The sequence below is a fragment of the Pomacea canaliculata genome, linkage group LG5 (assembly GCF_003073045.1).
Source record: "Pomacea canaliculata isolate SZHN2017 linkage group LG5, ASM307304v1, whole genome shotgun sequence".
NCBI lineage: Eukaryota > Metazoa > Mollusca > Gastropoda > Architaenioglossa > Ampullariidae > Pomacea > Pomacea canaliculata.
In genome coordinates, this window is record NC_037594.1 from 20,941,695 (window position 1) to 20,964,171 (window position 22,477).

The window sequence follows — 22,477 nt, forward strand, 5'->3', positions numbered from 1 at the left end:
AAAAAGAGCAAAGAAAGAAAAAGGCACCCGTCAAGTCATTTACAAGCAGTCGTCGTACGTGCCTTTTATTTCTTAGTATTATTTTAGCAGACGATAAAGTCTTCGGAGATCTTCACTTTATGTGAACAGAAATGTTAAAATTGCTTTTGCGGGAAATCTTTTGGAGGCGGGAAAGATTTGTGTTACCATATGCAAAAGATAACAATGAATGGGCAGCGCACAATGTTTGCATTTTACACATCCACTGCAAAAAGAACAGCAAAATCTTTCAGCGAGGTTTGTTGAGCGTTAAAACAGTTGAAAACTAAAGAAAGATGCATGCTATGTGCGCATGGCACATGTAGTAAATTTACTTTTAAAAGTTTACTAATACTTGATGCTTCACAAGTTGTGTAAGCAAGGAACAATGTTTTGACTAAATTATAAAGCAACTCTTCATTATCGAATATAGCGTATGTTTGTGGGTTTTTTTGGGTTTTTTTCAGAACTCGTCTCCAAAGAAGCTAAAAACATCCCAAAATGATACCTGTAACGAAGTTTGTTTACGAAGTAATGAACCAGAGTCGCCAAAAAAACATGAGCTTCAAGGAGAATTTCTTCAGCTCACTCCGGAGCAGAAAAGTCGCATTGAAGAAAAAAAAAGGCAGCTCTTGCCAAACTTCAGGATAAAGAAAATAAAAATGCACTTTCTAGCAGTACCTTACTGGTTAATGTGGGATCATCTTGGAGCAATGCTCTTAGTGCAGAATTTTCAAAGCCGTATTTCCAAGAGGTGATTATTTAGTTCTTTTAAAATCATTAAAAAATGTCTAAAGAATATATTTATGACAGAATGAATGGTCCTTTTAAGAAAATAATATGCATTCTATGTAAAGGTAAAATTCAAACAGTTATGTATTTTTAAAACTTTCCTTGTATGACAAGTATGTTTAATCTTCCAGCTGACAAAATTTGTTGAAGCAGAGAGAAAGAAAGGCACAGTGTATCCTCCAGCAGATCAAGTCTTCACTTGGACAACCATGTGTAATATTTCAGAGGTCTGTTAAGTCAAAGAAATTGCACACGGGTCTATTTTTGTTAACATTATTGCATTAGTTGAATTGCATGACTGATCATGATTTTCTTGAGACTGTGGCTTTCAAGATACTTTAATGTAAGAGTATAAAAGTATATTGTGGCTATAGTGTTTGTGCCACATACATTAAACTATTGTCCATTCCCAACAAATTAAGGAATGTTTTAGTAGTCCTTGGTGCATGTTCTATTATGAAATCACTTTTCTCTCCCATCAGAAGCTGATTATTTTCACAATTTAGAGTTGTTTGTTTGCAGGTTAAAGTAGTAATGCTTGGTCAAGATCCCTATCATGGTCCTCGTCAAGCTCATGGTAGGTGTACCAGATCCTGAAGTTTATTGTGAGTGAAATAACCCACTGTTCCCCTTTTATTGCTCAGTAAGTTCAGAATTTAAGGGCTTATCAATTTTTTTTTTCAGAGGGGTATGTGGGGATTCTACTTTTGAAAAGGCATTCCAATCTTAGGGCAGGGATAGGGGATCAGGGATATTGCATACATTGTTAAGTGCATGCTGTTTATCCAACTTAAGTACTTTAAAATTTTTCCAGGTCTTTGCTTCAGTGTGCAAAAAGGCATCACACCACCACCAAGGTAAATTTCTATTTTTTTTTTTTCTGTTGTACCTCAAAATGAAATTTATTAGTAGTATCTGATAATGCAAAAAAAAAAAAGCTTAGTTATATAGACCATTTCCCTGCTTGGCTGTGAGTTTTATGCACATGAACAAAAGAGCAGCACTACAAAGAAAGACAGTAGCACAGTGTGCTGGCTACAATAACAAGAGAGAAGATAAAAACGGTGAGAAAGAATTGCAACCTATCAGCAATTGGAGATATTCACAAAAGAGGTTTGTCTTAGATGCATAACTAGGTTAATGTGTAAAACAAAAAAGACATTAGATTTTACTAAAATGATTCAAATACTTTTTTTTCATTACTATCTGTAATAATGTACAACCTGGCAAGAATTTAGAAGCTTTAATTGTCGTCAAGTGAAATCTCAGAAATGTTACTTTATTTTGAAAACTTGAATGAGCACTATCATTTATACATATGCCTTGACAGATGAAGCATAATATATCTGAAAGGTTCTGTATCTGTCCTGTAAGCATAGTTATTGGATAAACCAGTCTCATCAACAACTGCTGCTCTTCCCTCCCCTTCCCCACAAAGTGGGACTATCTGAAAAAAAAATGTATCATGTTTAGATAATAGATATCTTGAGTTTTGGGGTTTTTTTTAAAAAAAATACGCTGACGGTTACACTTGGACTATTTGCATGGGTGCCGTCCAGTCTGCACACCTGAAAAATAAGATATTCTTTTCATTTGGCAGTGTTTCTAACTACAGTGTAGGACCATTAAGCCGCGGTGATTGGGGTCCAAATTCCTTAACCGTGGCTTAGGTGCTCCACGGCTTAAATAGTTTTTGATAACACATAAATTAAAACAAATAATGAAAAAAAAATAGATGTTTTTTTCTTAACTTAAATAAAAGACTAATCTTTTATAAATACCTCTTTGAAGTTATGAGCCAGCATTTAAATATTTAATCTGCAATAGTGAATAGCATGTCAGTCACGGACATTCGAAATGCCAAAATGACAGCTGTCAACACTTGTCTCAAGTATTTGAGAGGCTCTGTCCAGGTCCGTATGATCCATAGTGTCAGTAATTGGGATCCAAGCATTTAGCGTGGCGTAAGCGAATTTCGCGCCTTAATGGACCTACACTGTACTTTCATAAACCATTTACGTTGAGGGGCATTTATGAGAAATCATGCGATGTGTGAACATATGTATCTTAATCTTTACAGTTTAGAGAACATGTTCAAAGAGCTCCTGCAGGACATTGAAGGTTTCCAACATCCAGGGCATGGCACTTTGACAGGATGGGCCAAGCAGGGTATGAGGAAAGATATTTTGGGTTTTATAATTGAAAAACAAACCATCTGCTAAACAACAAAAATGAAAAAAATATGGTTTTCTATCTAGTGTCATTATTTTTGGCGATGCTGAATGTGTTCCCTTGTAATTGCATTTTTCTTTTCTTAGCTTTTAGTGGAATATTTTTATGGAAGCATACCTTTTCCTCTTGTTTAGGTGTGCTACTTTTAAATGCTTGCCTTACAGTGCGTGCTCACCAAGCCAACTCCCATCAAGGTAAGCATGCAGCATTTCAGATTTTGCAATAGTTAACAATGCACTGTCAATCCATTATTGCTTGCTATGGCCCAGTTTTGTGGGGGGGTGGGGGGATGCATTTAAGTGATATTGATTTCGCAAATATTTCAAGCTAAATAAATGCATTAAAACAAATTTGTGAAAAAGTCTTTTCATAATTTATTCTGTATTTAGAGGATGTTTAATTATCAAGTTGTTATTTTGCTATGCTTTGTAGAAAAGTAATATTTACTGTAACAACTTAACAAAAATCATATGGAATTTAATTCATTTTCCTAAACTATAATTATAAACCTGCGGTTTAGGGAAAGGATGGGAACAGTTTACTGATGCAGTAATCAGTTGGCTCAACAAGAATTCCTCAGGCATTGTCTTCATGCTCTGGGGTTCTTATGCTCAGAAAAAAGGATCCTGTATCGACAAGGTATTTATAAAAGATATAATTCTGACTTTTTACTATAAAGCGGTTTGAAAATGTTTTAATCTGTATCTTATATTTACATGCCTATAAGAAAAGAGTATCAGTGTTTGTCTCTTTTAACTGAATGAAGTCCCATACTCTTTTCTATTTCTCTGTTGTTTTATTTTTATTGATTTGTACCTCAGCAAGCTTATAAAGCTATTGATCCTTTTCTTCTCCAGAAGAAACATCATGTTTTGACAGCTGTCCACCCATCACCCTTATCAGCACACAGAGGATTTTTTGGCTGCAAGCATTTCTCTCAGTGCAACAAACTCCTGCAAAAAAGTGGCAAAACACCAATTGACTGGAACAAGTTACCCGTAGAGTAATGCAATAAATGTGTGTGCATGTGTTTAATTAGAGAAAAAAGTATGGAAGTATTTTAATACAGATCAGGGTTTTCTGCTTCAAACAAAAGATCTTTGTGTTTTGAAGGCTTTTAATTTCTGTTCCTTTTATTCTGCCCATTTAGCAAAAGACTTCCAGAATTTTCATGTTCTGTTTTTAATATTTTATTGCTACTGTTTCTGATTTATTTTATCAACAGTTTAAGTGCGACTTTTTTCAGTATTCTAGTCCTTATATGCTAAATGATTAAAAGTTTGTTTTTATGTTTAATGTAGATGTTTTTAAAGAGAATAAATGAGGTTTTTCCCACCCCTCATATGGAAGGGACATAGCAGCAACAATGGAGGCTTGTGTATAGCTTTGATGCGAGTGAATGAAAAGATTAGATAGTGAACTGTCTGTCTGTCTCTCTCACACACACACACATGGGATCACTTTCGAGTCTCTTATCATTTTGATGTTATCTTCTATTGGCACACTGGTAAACAACGCCGCCACATCAAAGGACACAAGCGTTCGTCCGAGTCCAGATGTACTGTGACAGTTTGATGACAAGATCAGCGCTATTCATAACATGGAGCTCCGTCCTCATGAAAGATAAAAGAATGCTAGACAGGAACCCTCTTATCTCTCAAGTGATGGACTCTCTGGACGCAACAATGGATGGAGTGACACAATATTTCTCTTCCCACAGACCTCTGGTTTAATGGTTACCTTTCTTTCTGCTGGAGAAATAGAAATGTTGAAATTGATGTTAAGGTTAGGGTTTTGTTTTATTGCAAATCCTAGCTAATTCATCTGCTTTTCCTTTACTTTTATTGCTTTATGAAAATAAATCCACAAAAAATTTCGCAATTTCCTCTATGGATCCTACTTATGAGTTAATATTTCCTACAATAGTTTGATTTTGTAGTGCCTAGGATTATCTGGAGTGCTGTGTGAAAAACGGACAGTCCAGAAATGTACTGTTTGGGAGTCTGGCTGACATCGTGGATTATTGGGAAAGAAACATCCAGTCCTGCTATGTGAGTGTTGGGGTCATGTGATCCGACTGTGTAGCCCAGGAGATCGTCTTTGTGTATTGCGTAAGTCTATGTCTATTAGCATTATAAATTAACCAAATTTTGATATTTTTGAAGGAGAAAAGCATCTCAGATTATGGCATACTGTTCTGAATAAATTAACTTTGTGCTAATACTTATGAACTCTAGGTTGGTTGTTAAGCAGGAAATATATTTAGAAGTGTATCTGAAAGCAGTGTTTGGTGTAACAAAAGGGATGATGGCATAATTTTTTTCTGAAAAGAGTTTTGTTTAAAACATGTAAGCAAGACATGCATTGTCTGTTATAATAAGTTTATTGAATCAATACATTTAACTTTTTAAAAGCAGAAATTTAAAACGAATTCAGGAAATCATGCTGTTAACTCTCAATTTGCGATGAGGATATGAAAATACTTCCACGTTTGTTGAAGACAAAAATTGTAAGCCTCGTGTGCAAAATGGAGGTTGGAAAATTACGCCACAGACAGATCACGATCATCAGATGACATGAGCAACTTGTTCGCTTGACCTTTCAGTGTGATATGCAAATAAATCTGTATCCACGACATTCGTCAAAAGTTGAATCCTGTTTAACTGCAGGTTGATACACCATTGTTTTTTCTATTGAGGCATATTTTAGTTACTTGCAAGAGTACAATTTTAATCATCTTTTAACAAGGATCGTCTGAACTAAACTTTTGTAATAAATCTGTGAAGCAGTGTTTGAAAACTAGCAAACTCCGGACTAAAGCAGTAAATTAGGAAGAAGATAAGTCAAACCGGTGATTACATTAATTTTTAAAAAAACATTTCTTTCCACTCAGGACCTGTAACAATATGTCTAAGGATTTGTGAGCCCTTTCGACTCTGCTTTCTTAAGATTTTCACTGGGCTCATTAGAGATTCGACATTCACTTTTTGGCACCCTGTCTTCAAGATCTGAACCTGGCTTTGTCCAGCAGTGATACCTGCTTGCTCGGGAGAGAATCGGCAGGCTGTTCCGACACTGCAAAACTCCCTGACGAATCCGACTGGCCTAGTCTGTGCCATACCTTCAATCGAGTCCCGTCGCTCTGGTTATCAACGTAAGCTAAGCCCCCATGACCCCCGCCGCTTCTCATCAAGCTGGCCTGGGGGATGCTGGCGTACTCGGCTGGGACATACCTGCCGTTGGCGTGGTGCTGGCTGTTACCCACGTAGCTCAAGCTCGTGTTTCTGCTTTCCTGCCATTTCTTGTAGTCCAAGCCACGTCGATCTTCGGCGAACATGGCTTCGTGGGCATGCGGGTGGTGGTGCTGCTGCTGCGCTCCCAGAACACCGCTGGACCCATAGTCAGGGCACTGCCCGGCACCAATAAAACCATCGCTCTTAATGATATGGTGTGGATACATGTCACCGTAAGGCTGCAGGTTCTGCAGCTTGTGCGCCGTGTCAGGCGAGACATAGAAGGTGTTGGCCTCCCCACCCGGATATGGGGGATATGCCCGCAGCGGGGAATCCCCAAGGAACCATCGATGCTTGCGCGTCTCCACCACCAGGAAGTCCCGCTCGTTGTCCTGTCCTCCTACGGCTCTTCGCGTCTTTCGTGGGGCGTTGAGCTTAACGCTCAAGTCCTTGTTCTCCAGCTCCTGGCTGGCCCTCACTGCACTCTCCAGCGCCAGGAGATATTGGTCGGAGATGACCTCGTGAAAGGGCGCATGCTGGGGGCGTTGCGGAGAAGGTGCGCAGGGTGAGAAAGGGTCCGACCTCTCAAACACTGGCGGGTGCCGCGATGTGGCGGCTTGTGCGCTGGCATACAGGGGCCAGGCGTACTGCTGGATGTAACCGGATGTGTAGTAGGTGTCCAACGCATCAGGCGTCGAAGACGGATAACTCGGACTCTGAAGTTCAGATCCACCAAGTCCGTCGCTACTGAAGTCGACGAACCTGCAAGATAAACAAAAAACCTCACTTATTCCATATCCATGCATTCAACACACATTCTTTCAGGATCCTTTAACCCACTTTTCCCGTGTGACAAGGAAAAGAAAACCTAAAGACTGAAGCGAAGCACAAAAACAAGTCGTTGGGAGCCTCTAGCCAAAAGGGCGAGGCAAGAACCATAACTGACTAAGCATTCGGTCTGTGTGAACGAAGGGAGTGCCAGGAGTGCATTACCTGCTTCCGAAGGCAGCAATGTTCCTGCCGTCTGTTTGTTGACCTGCCTGGACCTGCAGATGCGCCAGATCTGATGCTACCTGATTCTGGCCGCACTGTCCCAGCCAAGCCTCTGAATAATGAGGCCGCTTTGCAGGCCGTTCGCGTGATTGCAGTTCGTCTGCAAAAGATAAGTTTCTCCCCTACATGATCTCTGTTTTAGAATGTTTGATTTGAACCGGAAAATCCAGAAAAATCGCTTTTACGTACTTATGGAACTTCCAGTTCGTGTAATACAAACCAATACTTAAAGGCATTCGTTATTCTGAATTTGACCCTGCAAGTCCTTTATTGTTTAGTTTCGATGTACAAGTCTGATAATACTAGAGAGGGAGATTTCGACAGATTTGTTCAAAAACGTTTACTCAACATATGAGCGGATGGCAACTTGTACGTCTTTGAGATATTGTTAAACTTTGAAATGTTCTGAATTAGGCGCAATTGTAGCGGATTTTAACATTCTTACGATATCTAACCTGAAAAAAGCTTCTTAGCAGAGCACGTACTGTCGAATGCGTGACTAGGTTTCACACATATTTTCAAGATAATCATATGACAAAAATTTCTCAAACATACATAATCGACAATATAATTACGCTTTTTTCAGAAAGAATTAATGAAGCGTTTAGGAATAGGCTATTTTGTTTTTGCGGTGGCGGCCTGACATAGGATATTCTGATGACATACAATGCTTTGAGGAAAACTTAACTGTCACGAGCATAAATGTAAATACCCCTTGAGGATAGTGGTTAAAAAAGACAATTTGAGAGGTAGATCGAATATTTGCTACGTATTATTGAACACAGGGACAGCACAGTGTAGATATGATGTCAGTGGTTTTGCTGAAACGCCAGAGTCCTAGTCTAAAGCACGCTTCTAGTCTGTCTCTCAGATCGCGTATACAATAGAAATTTAGCGCAAACACCTTGTAGTGTTCCCAACCTGCGTTCTGTTCACCTCCAGGGCGTTTTCCTATCAAAAAGCTACGCTTTCCTGGTCCGCTTTTGCCCACGTGCGAATCCTCCCGACTGCCTCGCGCTGGTGGCTCTTTGATGACGTCATTGCTGACGTGGATGTTGATGTTGATGCCACCGGTCGCTGCCGCCTGCAGAAACTGCGAGACAGAGGGATAGGTGTCGCCACTGAGGTTTGCTACCTCTTGTCCGGCATCCACAGTCACTGGCGTCGCTGCTTGCTTCCCATTCCTTGTCGCATCCGCCAAATTATCGTGGTTGTTTTCCTCCTGCTGAGTTCTATAAAAGAAAGATTTTAAAGAAAAGGAATGAGTTTGGCAACGATCTGTAATCGGCTTTCAAGGTAACACTAGGGAGATTTTATGTTGTTGCGAATGTCTCAGCATCAGTTCCTTAATGTGGAATGGCTGTGGTGGGCTGGCATCTTCTTTCTTGACTTAACAGATTCTCAAAAAAAAAAAAAACCGAGACTGTAGCTTCTGTGATCGGTTCTAATGATATTTTGCTTGCAATTTCTTCGTCATTTTTTTTATCCTTACTGTTTACAATGGTCTTATTACTGGATATTGTTAGTTTTGGCCAGCATATGCGGGTGGTTTTCAAGTCTGCTAGTCGAAATGTAGATGAATCTTTTGCTCCAGATTATCACGAACTTATAAAGTTTGTCTGTACTCAAAACTCAGTAAAAACGAATTCTGGAAAGGCAGTTACAAGGACTTACACTCCTCCACCAAAGCGACTTTCTTTGACCGGGGAGGGAAACAGCGACCGTCTCACATGCTTCTTCTTCTGTTGCGCGCTGGCCGGGTGGACGTCTCGATTCTTCTTGTCGACATTTTTGCTCGCTTTTTCCTCGAAGCTGCCGAAGGACACTTTAGATTCGCAGACCACCTTCACTAACGCCTCAGACCCCTCGGTACCTGTACAATGTCAACAGATCAGTTTGTTAGAGGCTTCCGTGACAGAAGGATCTATTTCTGTGTTGTAACTTGAGTCCTTAACATCTATCAGCTGCCGTTTTTAGAGAACTGAGCTAATAAAACAATTTTAATTCAGAATATTAGCCGTTTTTAATATTGTTATCAAACAATACTTCTAATGGAAATCAAATTCGTGAAGACCATCGAAAATTGTCCATAAATGATAGCTGATCAGAAGCCACACAAACAAAGATGGTAATATTCCAGCAATCACTTTTTTACGCGCAAGTGTGGAAAACACTTGCTCAAAGTGTCTCTCTCACCCCACATCAATTCAATCAGTATTAGTATTTTTCTACACGTAAGAATTGACACGCTTAAACAAATGCGTGTGTGGATAAACACGCTCACGCATGCACATAAAATACACGGCAACACCCACAGAAAAAATTTTGTATGATTCACCTATAACAGGCTCAGCGATGGAATGTCTATCATTAATTTTTGAGACACGCTCCTGTTCGATTTGGAAGCAAGATGCGGAAATATCTCTTTGCTTGTCATCGGGCAGCGTGGGATAAGATGTTTTGTTTCCTTTCCTCCAGTCTACGGAACACAGTAGAAATTCTGTCATTGGAACTAGTATGCGTTTGAAATGGTTTCCTAAACTCTCGCTATTGAAACGAACGTAAAAATAAATGTGTTGAAAATTGTATATTGTGCTTTTATTCAGATCAGATTTACATCTATTGACAGAGAACGTCAGTTTGTTAGATTTGTTATCCCTTTTCAAGAATAAGATTTTTTAAATGGGTTAATATTATGTGAATTATTACTTCTAGTCAGAATTTAAAACTGTTTTAGTTCTCTTAGAATTCCTACTATTTTGCTCTACTATAATGAAGGGAAAGCTCGCCTGTTTCAGTGCTGTGAACACGGTTACCAAACCTAAGTTTTTTGGACGGAGTGGGAGGGATTCCCAGCTGCTCGTCAGGCTTCTCATCCTTGACGTACTGAGGGGTTCTCATGTCCTCAGCCTCAGCTGCGCCGGTGACAGCGACGCCAACTGCCCTTCGGTTTTCTTTGCTGTTTGCTTCCGTCGTGTCCAGACTGGAATGATCATCATTTGTACCGAAAGCCAGATTCTCAGTGCCAGAACCGCACCTTCTCTTCTTCTGGCAGCTGTCCACTCCGAAGCCATGACTGGAAGTCTCCATTTTCTCGGCTGCGGTGTTTTCTCCCCATGGGAGGTCACGTGTATTTCTTGCATCCTCTTTGCTTGGCACGGCTTTGTCATCTAACGTGGCGCTGTCTTCTTTATCCGTGGCTCCGAACTTTGCAATCTCGCCCACGCTCGAGTCTAAACGGTCTTCAACACTGTTTGTGGCCTCACTCTCAGTGTGTGCACCATCTTCATCCACAGTGTTTGAGTCATCAGCGGTAAGTGTGCAGCTAGCTTCGCCGTTTGATTTACCCTGACCAGGGGTGTTTCTGTGGTCACCTGCACTCTCCTTGTCTACCTTGTCGTCAGCGTGTTTAGTCTGAGAAACTGGCGCAATGTCGGCAACGACCGCATTGTCGCCAGCGAGTCGATGGTTTTCTTCCCTCTTCCGTTCTCTGGCGTTGTTCAGCGCAGCGAACTTGGTGGATATGAACGCGTCACCAGCGTTGGTCATCTCTGTCACGGCGATAGTCTCCCCGGCTTCATCCTTCCTAACCGATCCCATTGCCGACAAATTTTCTTGTATTATCCCGCCTGTGTTAGCGGGCAGGCGCTTGTTGCTCGGAACTTGTGGCGAGTTAATGCTAAGGTTTTCTCTTGCCATGGATCCTTCGTTCCTCTTCTTTTCTAATGAGTTGCTGCCGGCGCCTTCATGCCTCGGGCTGTAGCCTTCTTCCACATCTTTCTCGCCAGAAGTGACATTCGCGCTGAGTGGCCGTTCGCGGTGGTACAACACACCCTGGATGCTTGCTGGCTTCAAGAATCCGGTGGTGGACTCCGGGAGAGGCACTCTAGCTGGCCGCTCATTCTCCCCTACGAAGTCTTGTTGTCCACGCGTGGGTACAGCTTCGAGATGATGGACGGGGTAATGAGCTGCCGTCTCTTGGTTTATTCCGTCCCAGTTCAAGGACGTACTCTGGTTAGTGGGGCGAATACTGTAAAACAAACAACATATTTCTTCTGAGAGGAAATGGGAACTAGGCTCAAAAATAGTTTCATGCTCCGTTCGTTGAAATGTCGACGTCAAATGTAATGCACTTTTAAGCACTTTTGATGCTTATGGCTTCAATATAGGCTACGTTCCAGAAGTCTACATGCTAAAATATAATTTGTAGTAGCTATGAAGATATACAGTGATATTTTGATACGCTAGAAATTTATTAGTATTTAACAGTCATAATCGTTATTCCTTACAATTTCTGCACAGCTATTAATCTGCAGTTTACCAAAAGTGTTAATTAGCAAAGAAGAAAAAATAACACAAAGTACTTTGCGCTATATGCGCATCCGAACACACATGTTACGTGCAAGTGTCTTGCCCAAGGCGCAATGCCTCTGGTTTATAACAAGACGTGACCTGTACCCACAAAATTTCTGCCATTCCTTACCCACAGCGGTCCTGAATGGTCTGAAGAACACGGCTGAGTGCCTCCGGGGAGCGGCCAGTGTAGCGTGCCCACAGTAGTCGGTGTTGTAGGTACTGCCGTCCCGCGGTACTTCTCCTCCCCCTGGTTCTGGCCCGAGGTCCTTGACCCCTCAAGCCTCTCCCTCTCATAGGACGCACTAGAGACAAGAACAGTGTAGAGTTTATGCACGGTGTGAGGCCAATACGCGACTTTTTTTTTTTTTTTTTTTTTTTTAAAGATATATATATATTGAAGCGTGATCTCGGACACGCATCTTATGATATTTCAAAAGAAATCGTTTGGAATCTAACGTTCATGTGTATTTCCACGTGAAATTGTCAGGATTGTTCGTCAGTCCGGAGAAGTTTTCGAAATTTAGATGGTGATGTCGGATGACTCAATTCAGAGTACTATTGGACTTTTTTTCTCAGTTATATTGTGTACATAGCACTTTTGCACAACCTACATTTCAGATACCATTTATTATCAATTTCTTTCTTACAGCATCTGTAGCTTTTTTTTTTTTACCTTCTAGAGATTCGAAATCCCTTCGCACTCTCTTTAATTTCTCTTCTTTTCTGTCTTATGTCTTTTTTCGTTATCTTATTTGAAATACAGTTTTAAAACCCACTCGATTTTCTTCTTAAAAACGCGCGAGGATTGTACTCTTAATGTCTTACCATACATGTATGTAGCTGACTCAAGAGCAGCTGCGTCGTGGAAATTCTCACCAGACTCAGGATACAGGTTCGAGTCCTTGCCGTATGACAGCGGCACCAGTTTGACATCTGGGGGATATCGGGGACGAATGTCCTCCCGGCAGAAGGACTGCATTCCGTTCCCCACCACAATCGCGTTAACATTCCCCTCAGCTCTGGAAGAAAGCAGCAGCGGGTACTGGTACCTGGTGTCGTCACAACTGACTGGACCAGCTTCGGGCTGGAGGTAGTCATACCCAGTGTCAGCCACAGGGTAATAAATGTCCGAGTAAGCAACATGCCTGTTGTGAACATACTGCTGAAACCTTGAGCTGTCTCTTCTACTACTGAAGAACTTTGATCTACCGAGATCTTCGTCCGACTGGTAAAAGGTGGACAAGTCAGCGTGGAAAGACCCGCTGGTTTCTGACGCGTAATCAGAGCCAGAACGCGCCCTTGAAAATAATGCTGGATTTGGGGGTTCCGCAAAGCCAGATACGTAAGGCCTAGCGTGTGGAAAAGTGTTCAAAGTGTCCAAGTTCAAAATATCTTCATCTTCGTGAGCTGGGTGGTGATTTAATCGAGAGTTCCAGTGTTCGGCGACGATGATTTTTTGCGACGTGTCTCCGTTGCGGCTTCGCTCTGCCGACGGCGGCTCGTAATGGCGGCTCTCTAACATAATGCTACTGCTTGCACCAGTCTTGAACGAAGAATGCCTCTTTGAGAACGACATTTGCTCGGCGCACAGAGCTTCGTCTGCGGCAGGATAAAATGGCATTTCGGAGGCGTCGTTGACTTCATGCGCGTAGCCCTGCACCCTGTGCACGAGGTTCGAGTTCTGTGGATGGTCTGCGGCTGGTCTTTCCAAGTCGTGATTTGCAGGGACCGACACGGGAGTACCTATTCTGGTGAATGCGCTGACATGCTTCGCCACCTTGCTGCCTGTTTCTGTACTTCCACCTTCAGTCTCGGATCTCCTGTTGGCACCAGCCAGACTCCTTTGAATCATAACGCCTTCGTAGTTTTCCCCGATCGAGGTCTGGACCGCCAAAGGGTCGCTTTCCGATGAATGTTGTATCTCCTCGCATAATATGCCAGACGTGTCCTTCTCATCGAGAACAAAGAAGAGCTTCTGGTCAGTGCCTCCCGGAGACCGTGTCAAGATCTCGATGCGATGGTTGGTGTTCAGCTTCTCCATTTCTTCCGCTGTCAGCGTGATAGTGTTGATCGCCTCCTCGTCGTGGACAGTCTCCTCGTTGTCCTTCTCGGAAGCGGCCGACTGAAAAAGCAGCGCCGACGTGTTGCTGGAGATGCTGAGGTCGTGGCAGGTATCTGCCGGCCCCAGCTCCAGCCTGCTGGACTCCAGGATCTCGCTCAGACCTAGGTGCTTTTCGGCGCTTGGAATGTCGTCAGCCATGTGACTTTCATCTCTGATGAAATACCGCAAGCATGAACCGTGCGCCGGCTGACGTGTGTCGTTGTTGCGACTCTGACTTTCGCCGATGTCAACAGTGGAACTCACTACCGCGTTTTGGGACGCGTCGTCACTTCTGAGGACAGTTTCTGTAGCATCAGAAGCTTGACACTCCGCGCCACTAGTGTTCTCGGGTAGAACTGAACTCTTTTTAGATTGTGTACTCCCGTGAATGAAGTCTTCCCTCTGATTGGACATTTTGCACGAAGCACAGACAAAATCTTCGTCGATTTCCAATCTGCAAAAAATCCAGAAAGATACTTTTGAATATTTTTTTTTTCATTGAGGAAAGCCATAGTGTTACATAAATGTGCTGGAAAATATGTATATAAGCTCTATTGACTGCACGATATTTCCTGCAATTGCCATTTAAATAACAGTTATTAGCAAATGGCTAAGATGATGCAGGTGTTTTTAAATTATTGTCTGGAGATAACTGGAGTACCACCTTTTGCCGGGTTGATTTCTGCAGCTTGAAATCTTCCAGCTGTAATTTTATTGTCAATTTGCTTTATCGTTTTATTTGAGCCAGGCGTCAGTGGAACAGTGAAACACTGGTGCTCTTCGTGTCCCTTCCATAACTTGACAGGCTTACAGCTCATTTTTCTCAACTGAGGACATGCTCGCTCAATTTTCCTTTCCCCGTCGCTTGTCTCCTTCCCCATCCCTCGATCCCTCCCTATCTCTCGATGTCTTTCGCTCTCTCTCATAGGATGTTGTCCTATCTTTTCAAAATTTGTAGGAATTTTTTGTGAGTAATATTTTCTTCATTTAGATCCAGCGGTGACATTTTAGAACGAAGAAAATAAACATACTTTGCAGCAACGTACAATGACGATGGTCGATGATTTTCACGTAGACGAAAATATATCCCTTTCATAAACGGTATGGATTTGCATGGATTTCATTAAAGAGCTTCTCCCCTCTCGCCACACTCTGCTTTAAGACTCATTCTTGACTAATAGCAGGTATGAACTATAACACACTCTTAACGTGTTTGAGATATGATTGACCTCAAAAACTTCATCTTTGTGTTGTTCAGAGTGCCTACACGTATCTCACCGTCCACTGTTGGTCAGCGAAGAGAGTGAGACCTATCGTGGTCGTGATGCTGCGCGATATATGTACACATATTATTATTATCATCATCATCATCATCATCATCATTAGACCTCTAGCTAGAAGTGAGGGTAATGTCATCATCTTGACCCGCAGAGCCAGGTATAAAACGCATCCCACACTTGCAAACGCGCGCCTGTTAGATTCGTGCTTATCGAAGAGAACAGTAAACAGAATACATCCGCGATGAAGTTGGAACTCATTAGTAAATGAGGCCAAAAGTAACTCACCAAATCCTCAGTGAAGTCTGCTTCAGCCAAACGATTCTTTGGACCCTCACAAACTTGCTTCGCTAGCTATGGCGTACTGAGCAAGTTGTGCCGTCTGCGCCTTTCAGAGTGACAGCAGACATGACGTCTTCGCAACGTGACGTAAAGTTTGGTAAAACGACGTCAGATTTGGAATTACGTATGACGACAGTTTGCTGGGACTCTCAAGACACGCACACACATCTTACGCACACACGCACACACACACGACAGGCACACGTACACATATACATCTGACAGGCAACACGTATACACAGGCACACGCTCTCACACACACACACATCTGACAGGCAACACATACACAAGATAGAATCAACTACAAGCTCTCAACTCTATGCTATGGATCTTTGAAGGCTCCTCTCCACTCTCACTATTTTACTGAAATCTTGTCTGTCCACACTCCTGCCTGAAACCTTCGCTCCTCGTCAGACTCCCGCATTCTATCCCTCTCTCACAAAAAGACAGATAACCGACGTTTTCCCTCTGTGCTGCTAAGCGGTGGAACTCTCTTCAACATCACATTCGCCAGGCAGACTCCAAGGCCACATTCTACTAAAAAATATCTGTTGACTAAAGTACTATCCAGAATTACTATTCTTAACTCCCTGGCAATACTGTCTGTCATGCTAACCATCATGTAACAATTCCATCTTACAATGTTTATAGTATCTACATCCCTTAACACCTTCATCCATTGCTTTATATTCTACTCTTGAATATCATCTTTATGTTGTTCAGTGTGTCTATACGTACCTCGCTGTCCACTGGTTATCTTTTATCATTACTGGTCTGCTCAGAGAGTGCGATCTATCTTGATCGTGATGCTGCGCGTTATAAGTTCCCATTATTTTTTTACAGGCATACGTGTACACAAACAGACATGTGAGAGGCAACACGTATAGACACACATCAGACAGGCACACGTACACACGCATCTGACAGGCAACACTGGATTAGTGAGTCGCTTTTACTCCATCTGCCTGTTTTCTAGTGAAGAAATGAAGCGAAATATCCATGAATACAACACAGAATTACTGGCTTTAGAAATCTGTATTTGAGAAGACAAAAAAATGTCATTATGCAAACAATGCTTTTCAATACATGTACGTAAAAGCATTCTCCTACCCGCCCCTTCCCAAAAGAAAATTGGAACACAAAGTATAAAAATGATGTGTGTAAATAACAAGTAATAATAAATCTGACATTTGCATTTTAAAATTATTCTTGACGATATAAATCATAAAATATGAAGCAGGATCAGCATACGTGCATCAAGCTTCTAGAAATTTCTATGGCCACATATACCTGAGATTCTAAGCATTCTCCGGAATCTAGAATAGATACTTATAGTTTCACGGGGTAGGTCCGATACATTCAAGCCTCTGACATATGTGAGTATACTGTTTCTCTCCTTTCGCACATGTCAGACACGTACCAAGTTGATGCTTTCATCCACACTTTATACTATAACGCGATCTGATATATTTATATAGTACATATTAGGCATGTATAGTACTATGTAAAGAATTTAGGGGACACAACACCTAAATCTTGAGAAGAAAGGTCAAAAATAACACAGCAATGGGGACGACAAACAATGAAGGCGATAATTAAACGCGACGGCATCTAGATTCTACATGGTTAAAAAATAATAGACGACTACTTAAATAATCTTGAACTGTTATCAGTTGTGATCACTCAACTAACAGTGCGATGAATGAAAACCAACTGCACACTGAAAGGGAAAAACGCAAATTTCTTACCATATATATATATTACTCATGCACATTTTCATGCTGACACTAAAATCAGATGTTAGACAAACAGAAATTTTAGCAACGGCCAAGGATAAAAAAAATAGCAGTAAATTGCACTTGTAAGATATTAGCATGCCAAATTGTTTAGAACACGTATTAATATGTGACTGTTGCACAATATAATTTTAAAATATAAGAAAAAAGGGTATTTAGTGGCTGTCATAGTGAAATCGTGACAAAGAAACGAAATTTTATGCAAAGGCATGAGCTTTGGTCTTTCAGGCATGTGACAATGAGGATGGTAAAATGTTGTCGTCCACCTGGTCTGTTCACTCTGATCATTGACTGCTCTTCCAGTAGACTTTTAACTCTATGACGGACGAAAGATGCGCGCTTGCTGGCTTGTCGCCTAACTTCATCAACAAGAAGTTCCGCGGTCGTCCTGTAGCTCTCCAACGTGCATACGCCTTCAGTGTTGACTTGTCTTCAGAATCTACAGAAATCGCTACAGCTGCTACAAGTCTCGTCTCAACCTACACGCACAAGGAAAGCAAGGCTAGGAAAAATGTTTTAATCAACCAGGAATTTATGTTGTCTGTTCAGAATAGTCTGATACACCTTGAAATCAGTTTTCACTTCTTTAGGTCTCACAGTGTCTGTCATCTGCGCCGGTACTGCAGACAGGGATGTGCGGGAGGGAGATGGTCGTCACCAGCATCGACTCAGGTCTCTTCTAAGGTCTCAGGGTCTCTGTCATTTGAGTCAGTACCGCAGCGAACGCCTACAGTCACACCACGGAGGAATAATACGAGTTCGTGGTCACACTGTTAGCGCTCGCTTTCGGCGGCGACCGCTCGCGAACAAAAGGAAGGAGGCTGAAGGTGAGGTTTCAGGTGTGAATCACCTGCTGCAGGATGTGCATGCCCAACATGGCGACGTAGGAGCGCCAGGACGCGTGCTGCTGGGGGATGTAGTTCCTGTTCAGGCTGTCCATGCTGAGCGCGCGGTGCACCATGCGGTCTACCAGTGAAGACGAGCTGAGCCGCATCATGGTACCCTCGCTGCCGACTGGGAGCGGCTCCTCTAGCAGTGACCGAGGGATCGTCACCAGCATCGACTCCATCGTGATGTCCGTCTGAGTGCAGGCGTCCTGAAACGTCCCAGAATTAATGCTTACAGCCTCGCTGCTACTATTTTAGCTCTTTTTCAAGCACCTTTCTCCTGCAACTTTTTTTAAAAAAAAAAAAAAAAAAAAAAAAAAAAAAGACCTAGCGTAGTGTAACATGTTTTCTAATGCCTGGGTGAAGCTCTGGGGAGGATACTATTTCCCAATTCCTATATACCCTCCTTTTCCAGTCTCGATCGAAATGCCTACATATATAATCATCCTAAAAAAAGATGTTAAGTTCGTGGCCTCAAATTTGTCTACAAATACGCCATATGTTCCAACTATCGGACTAAAAACCTATATTGTTTTGTTGACTTCCTTCTGTGTATGGTGATGTTTGTAGGTATCCCAAGAACGGAATTCGGGAAATATCTTGAAATCTTTACCAAGTCATTACCAAGGCAGAGTTCCAAGATGAGACTATCTTTGTATTTGCATATTTGTAAGTGTTTTCTTCTGTTATTTAACATATTTCCCCGGGTTTAGTAATTATTTCAGTAATGACAAATTCCTAAAGAAGAGTATGACTAAAAGTGTTAAAGATTTTGCACACAAAAAATGTCAACGAAATATCAGATGAATGGGACCCAAAGGCATTAAATAAAGAGCAGGAGTAAACCAGGTATAAACTTGGTCTTAATAATCAGCACTAACCCTCCAAAAAAAGACTCGGCTGGCAACAGTTTACACACACCCACAACCTCGCACACGCTTTTTGTATTCACATATGTACACATAGCGACGCGTGTTATCGATATTTTCCCAGGTTATAACCAATCGATAAAAATCATCCTACGTGATGGTGCTTGGTACAAGAAATCATAATCCAAGTGATTGCCTGTCACACCTCTAAACGTCCAGGCAATGATATTCCAGTATTCGTTTGCATGCAGTAAAGACAAAATGGAAATTCATACTAGAGTGTCCTTTATGTCCGATTGGTTTAATCTTGTAAACAAAACTTTAAAAATCTCAAAGGCATCGAAAGATAAACAAATCATAACAAAATCCTTTCTCTTCCCCATCCTCTCTTTCTTCTTGGCCTCCCACAATCTTTCATGTCTGTCATGCATGCAGAGTCTTCAGGCAACCACCAGGACATGGTGTACCTGTCTATTTTCAAAGATTTTCCTGTAAGCAGTCACAGCATCACTGACAGTCTTGTTGCGCGTGGACCATCGGCCGAGGTTCATCAGGCGCATGGAGTAGCGACACTCGGGCATGGGGCACACGAACTGACTGCCGATATCGGCCTTCTGGCGCCCTTCCCACGTGCAGGCTGACGCAGGCACGCGCCGACCTTCCCGCATAGTCTCCTCCTGTGGTACACGTGAACGCACAATTGCTATACAACACAGACCGTACAATCTGTGTATGGCGATAATTAACTTCTAGGGTTCTTGTACAATAACCTAAGTTATTGAGTCTCTTGGGACTCACACTCTTTTCGGGAAGAAGGTAGACTGAAATCATCGCAGATTGTCAGCTTATGCCATCACTCCAATTAATAAAGAATTGTCATTCTCCCCTCTCTCTCTCTGAAATAATTGAATTAGCTGCTAATTCGTGTGTTTAGAACTACTTGATTAATAAATTTAAGATGTGATTCACAGTGTACTTACATTGCTTCATTTGATTGAATGTACTCACTCTCTCTCTCTCTCTAAACGATCGTAGGTGCCAAAGAAAAGGAGAAAAGTGCGTGTGGTTGTCGGGAGGAGTTATTCACTTCACACAACATACGACTACAAACTAACAAGCAACTCTTCACAAATACCTAACAAACCACTTTTGATGTGCAGTCTGTATTTTTTTTTAAATTACTACTTTCACTAGGAGAATATTCTAGTGTGTGATACCCATGGCCGCTCTACCACATCACATGCAATTCTGTTTAATTAACACCGCTGCCATGTCTAAGAATTAAAATTAAAGATTTTTCTTAACATCATCATCTTTATCATTTTTACCTTCAATTGCGCCAGGCACTCACTGCAGAAGGTGTGACCACAGGGCAATATCCGTGGACGGCGAAAGAGCTGACCACACAGGTAGCAGGTGAGCGCCGTGTGCCAGGTGTGGCCATCATCAGAAGTGAAGCTGCCTTCCATGCCTGAAGCTGTGATCTGTTTCGCCATCAAAGACGCAGACGTCAGTGTGACGGTAGAGGACCCTTCGTCGCTGCCCGGGGAAATATCCCCACCGCTCAGAGAACTTGGCATCTTACCCACAGAGGACCTGTGATACTCGCCAGGCGACAGATCGCGAGTGTTGGGACTCGACCCACCGTAATATCGGCTGTACCCTACGTTCGGCGACAGGTGTCGAGACACTTGCTCTTCGGGGAAGGACCTGGGTCTTCCTGCCTTGCCATGCGTTTCTCGTTGGCGTGGTCGGGACATGAGGACAGCATTCGTCCTCTCTCCTGGAATGGTTCTTGGAAGGTTTTGCCCTTACCGGAAGTAAAGCCACTCGCGCTGTTGTCTGGGTGGTTCGGTTGTGCGCGCGCATCGCGATAGCGTCTGCTCAAATATGGTGACGTGCTCCCGTTCGGTGCCGACGTGGAAATTCGTCCGTGACTGCCGGGAGAGGCATCTCTTGCTTTCAGTCGGAGACTCGGGGTCAAGCCTACCTCGTCCTCGTCATCGATAGAGTAAGGGTTGCGGCGGTCCGTTACCACCCGTCGACTCGGAGTTGGAGACGTCCTAGGACGAAGTCTGGTGTCGTCACGCTTCGCAAACATGACGGGGGTTAGAAAATCAGCCTCGTACTTTCACAATCGCAACATGTCCGCCACAGATAGATGCAGTATCGCACTATGTATATATAAATCGATTACCCATGGTCTTACCTCGCCGAGATGGCGCTCTGTCCCCAACCTGACCTGTGATGTGAAAGAAATGCGCGACTATCCCAAAAAATGATGTCGCAGCTCAGGGTCGGTTACATCGCCTAACACAGCGATGAAAAAAAAAAAAAAAAATTGGCAACGCCCACATGCATAACAGACCGATATGCACGGCGTTCACTCTTGCTGGCACGATGGTGCGGCTCACTTGATGCATCGATACTGCAGTAGCATGCGATCCGAACGAAGCTGCATTTTCAAGCTCTGTTTGGTCTGCAACATTCGCCCGATTTCTACCTTAACCTGACGATTGATTCGTCTTGAGAGGTGCGTCACTTGTTTTTCAAATCAAGCGCTTGTCTTTCATTTCGATACCTCATATGCCATGCATGCATTTACACTGCTCAATCAATTCGCCCCGTTGCCCGTAGTTACCTACCAACGGCTGTTGCGACCTTCCTAGAGGCCCTGCGTTGTAGTTGTCGTCGTCATCAGACTAGCTTTCTCACCGCTGAGTAGAGGACAGCGAGATGCAAACACCCTGATACGAAGATACGCACCAATGATAGAGGAAACTGTGTCGTCCACATCAATGGCTTACTGATGCACGCAGCTTGTTTCCTGTCCTGGGAATGGAAGCCACTGCCAGCAGGGTGGGTTTGGTTTTTTTTTTCCTTATGCCTCTGGTGCCATTCGTTCGGAAGATCTACGTGGCTGTGACGTCAACGCCTCGTGCCGCAGTGGATGTTGTCGTGGCCGTTGTGTGAACGGGCGTGCGCGCGCGTGGTTGCTGTAGTCGGGGGCTGTAATGTTATGCGCATTGGCGATCGATGTGGCCGGCTCGGCGACTGCGAGGAGGGTGTGTGGTCCATGGACAACTTTAGCGTTCTTGAAGGCAGAAATAACAACACCGATGCGACAGCTCGCAAGCACGGAGAACGGGGGTGGGGCAGGGAGAAGACAATTGAAAGAGCCGTCTTAACCGGACTGTCAAAAAAACTATTATATTGTCAAACATACAATTATAAAATGTGTGTGATATCGTGCAAATATTTGCCAGTCACAATTTCGACAAGAAGTCCATCAAAGACGAGTAATATCAACGTGAGAATGAGAGCAATAGAGCACGTGTGCTCATGGATGTGTGCGCGAGTAAAACGACTTAATTGCTGTCATAAGTCATAACTGACTCCCAAGACAATGCCCATATTTTAGCACTAAAGCAGATCAAGTTGCTGACTCTCAAACTTGCCAAACCCTGTCTTTTTCTCTCCTCTGTTCTCAGAAATTATGCATCCAGAAAACGCACGACAAA

General features: G+C 42.7%; 3 protein-coding genes across 3 annotated transcripts; 1 reads left to right on the plus strand and 2 right to left on the minus strand.

Moving 5' to 3' along the window:
- Positions 1–120: 120 nt before the first annotated feature.
- On the plus strand, positions 121–4,430 carry LOC112564352 (uracil-DNA glycosylase-like). The gene is given in 10 exon segments (XM_025239094.1): positions 121–276; positions 486–639; positions 642–772; positions 942–1,037; positions 1,333–1,387; positions 1,625–1,667; positions 2,891–2,979; positions 3,177–3,236; positions 3,563–3,681; positions 3,900–4,430. Coding segments are annotated over 10 exon segments (984 nt in total). The 5' UTR covers positions 121–189; the 3' UTR covers positions 4,050–4,430.
- Positions 4,431–4,762: 332 nt separating this feature from the next.
- On the minus strand, positions 4,763–15,592 carry LOC112564350. The gene is made up of 9 exons (XM_025239089.1): positions 15,351–15,592; positions 12,510–14,239; positions 11,812–11,986; positions 10,118–11,358; positions 9,667–9,807; positions 9,003–9,201; positions 8,250–8,560; positions 7,269–7,428; positions 4,763–7,037 (listed from the first exon to the last, which is right to left on the minus strand). The coding sequence occupies exons 2-9, from the start codon at positions 14,197–14,199 to the stop codon at positions 6,044–6,046; spliced, it is 4,911 nt and encodes a 1,636-aa protein (XP_025094874.1). The 5' UTR covers positions 14,200–14,239; positions 15,351–15,592; the 3' UTR covers positions 4,763–6,043.
- Positions 15,593–16,346: 754 nt separating this feature from the next.
- Positions 16,347–22,347, minus strand: LOC112564231. Its single transcript, XM_025238904.1, has 3 exons — positions 20,285–22,347; positions 19,424–19,633; positions 16,347–18,296 (listed from the first exon to the last, which is right to left on the minus strand). Exons 1-3 carry the CDS (start codon positions 20,714–20,716, stop codon positions 18,036–18,038), a joined length of 903 nt encoding a protein of 300 aa, XP_025094689.1. The 5' UTR covers positions 20,717–22,347; the 3' UTR covers positions 16,347–18,035.
- Positions 22,348–22,477: the final 130 nt, after the last annotated feature.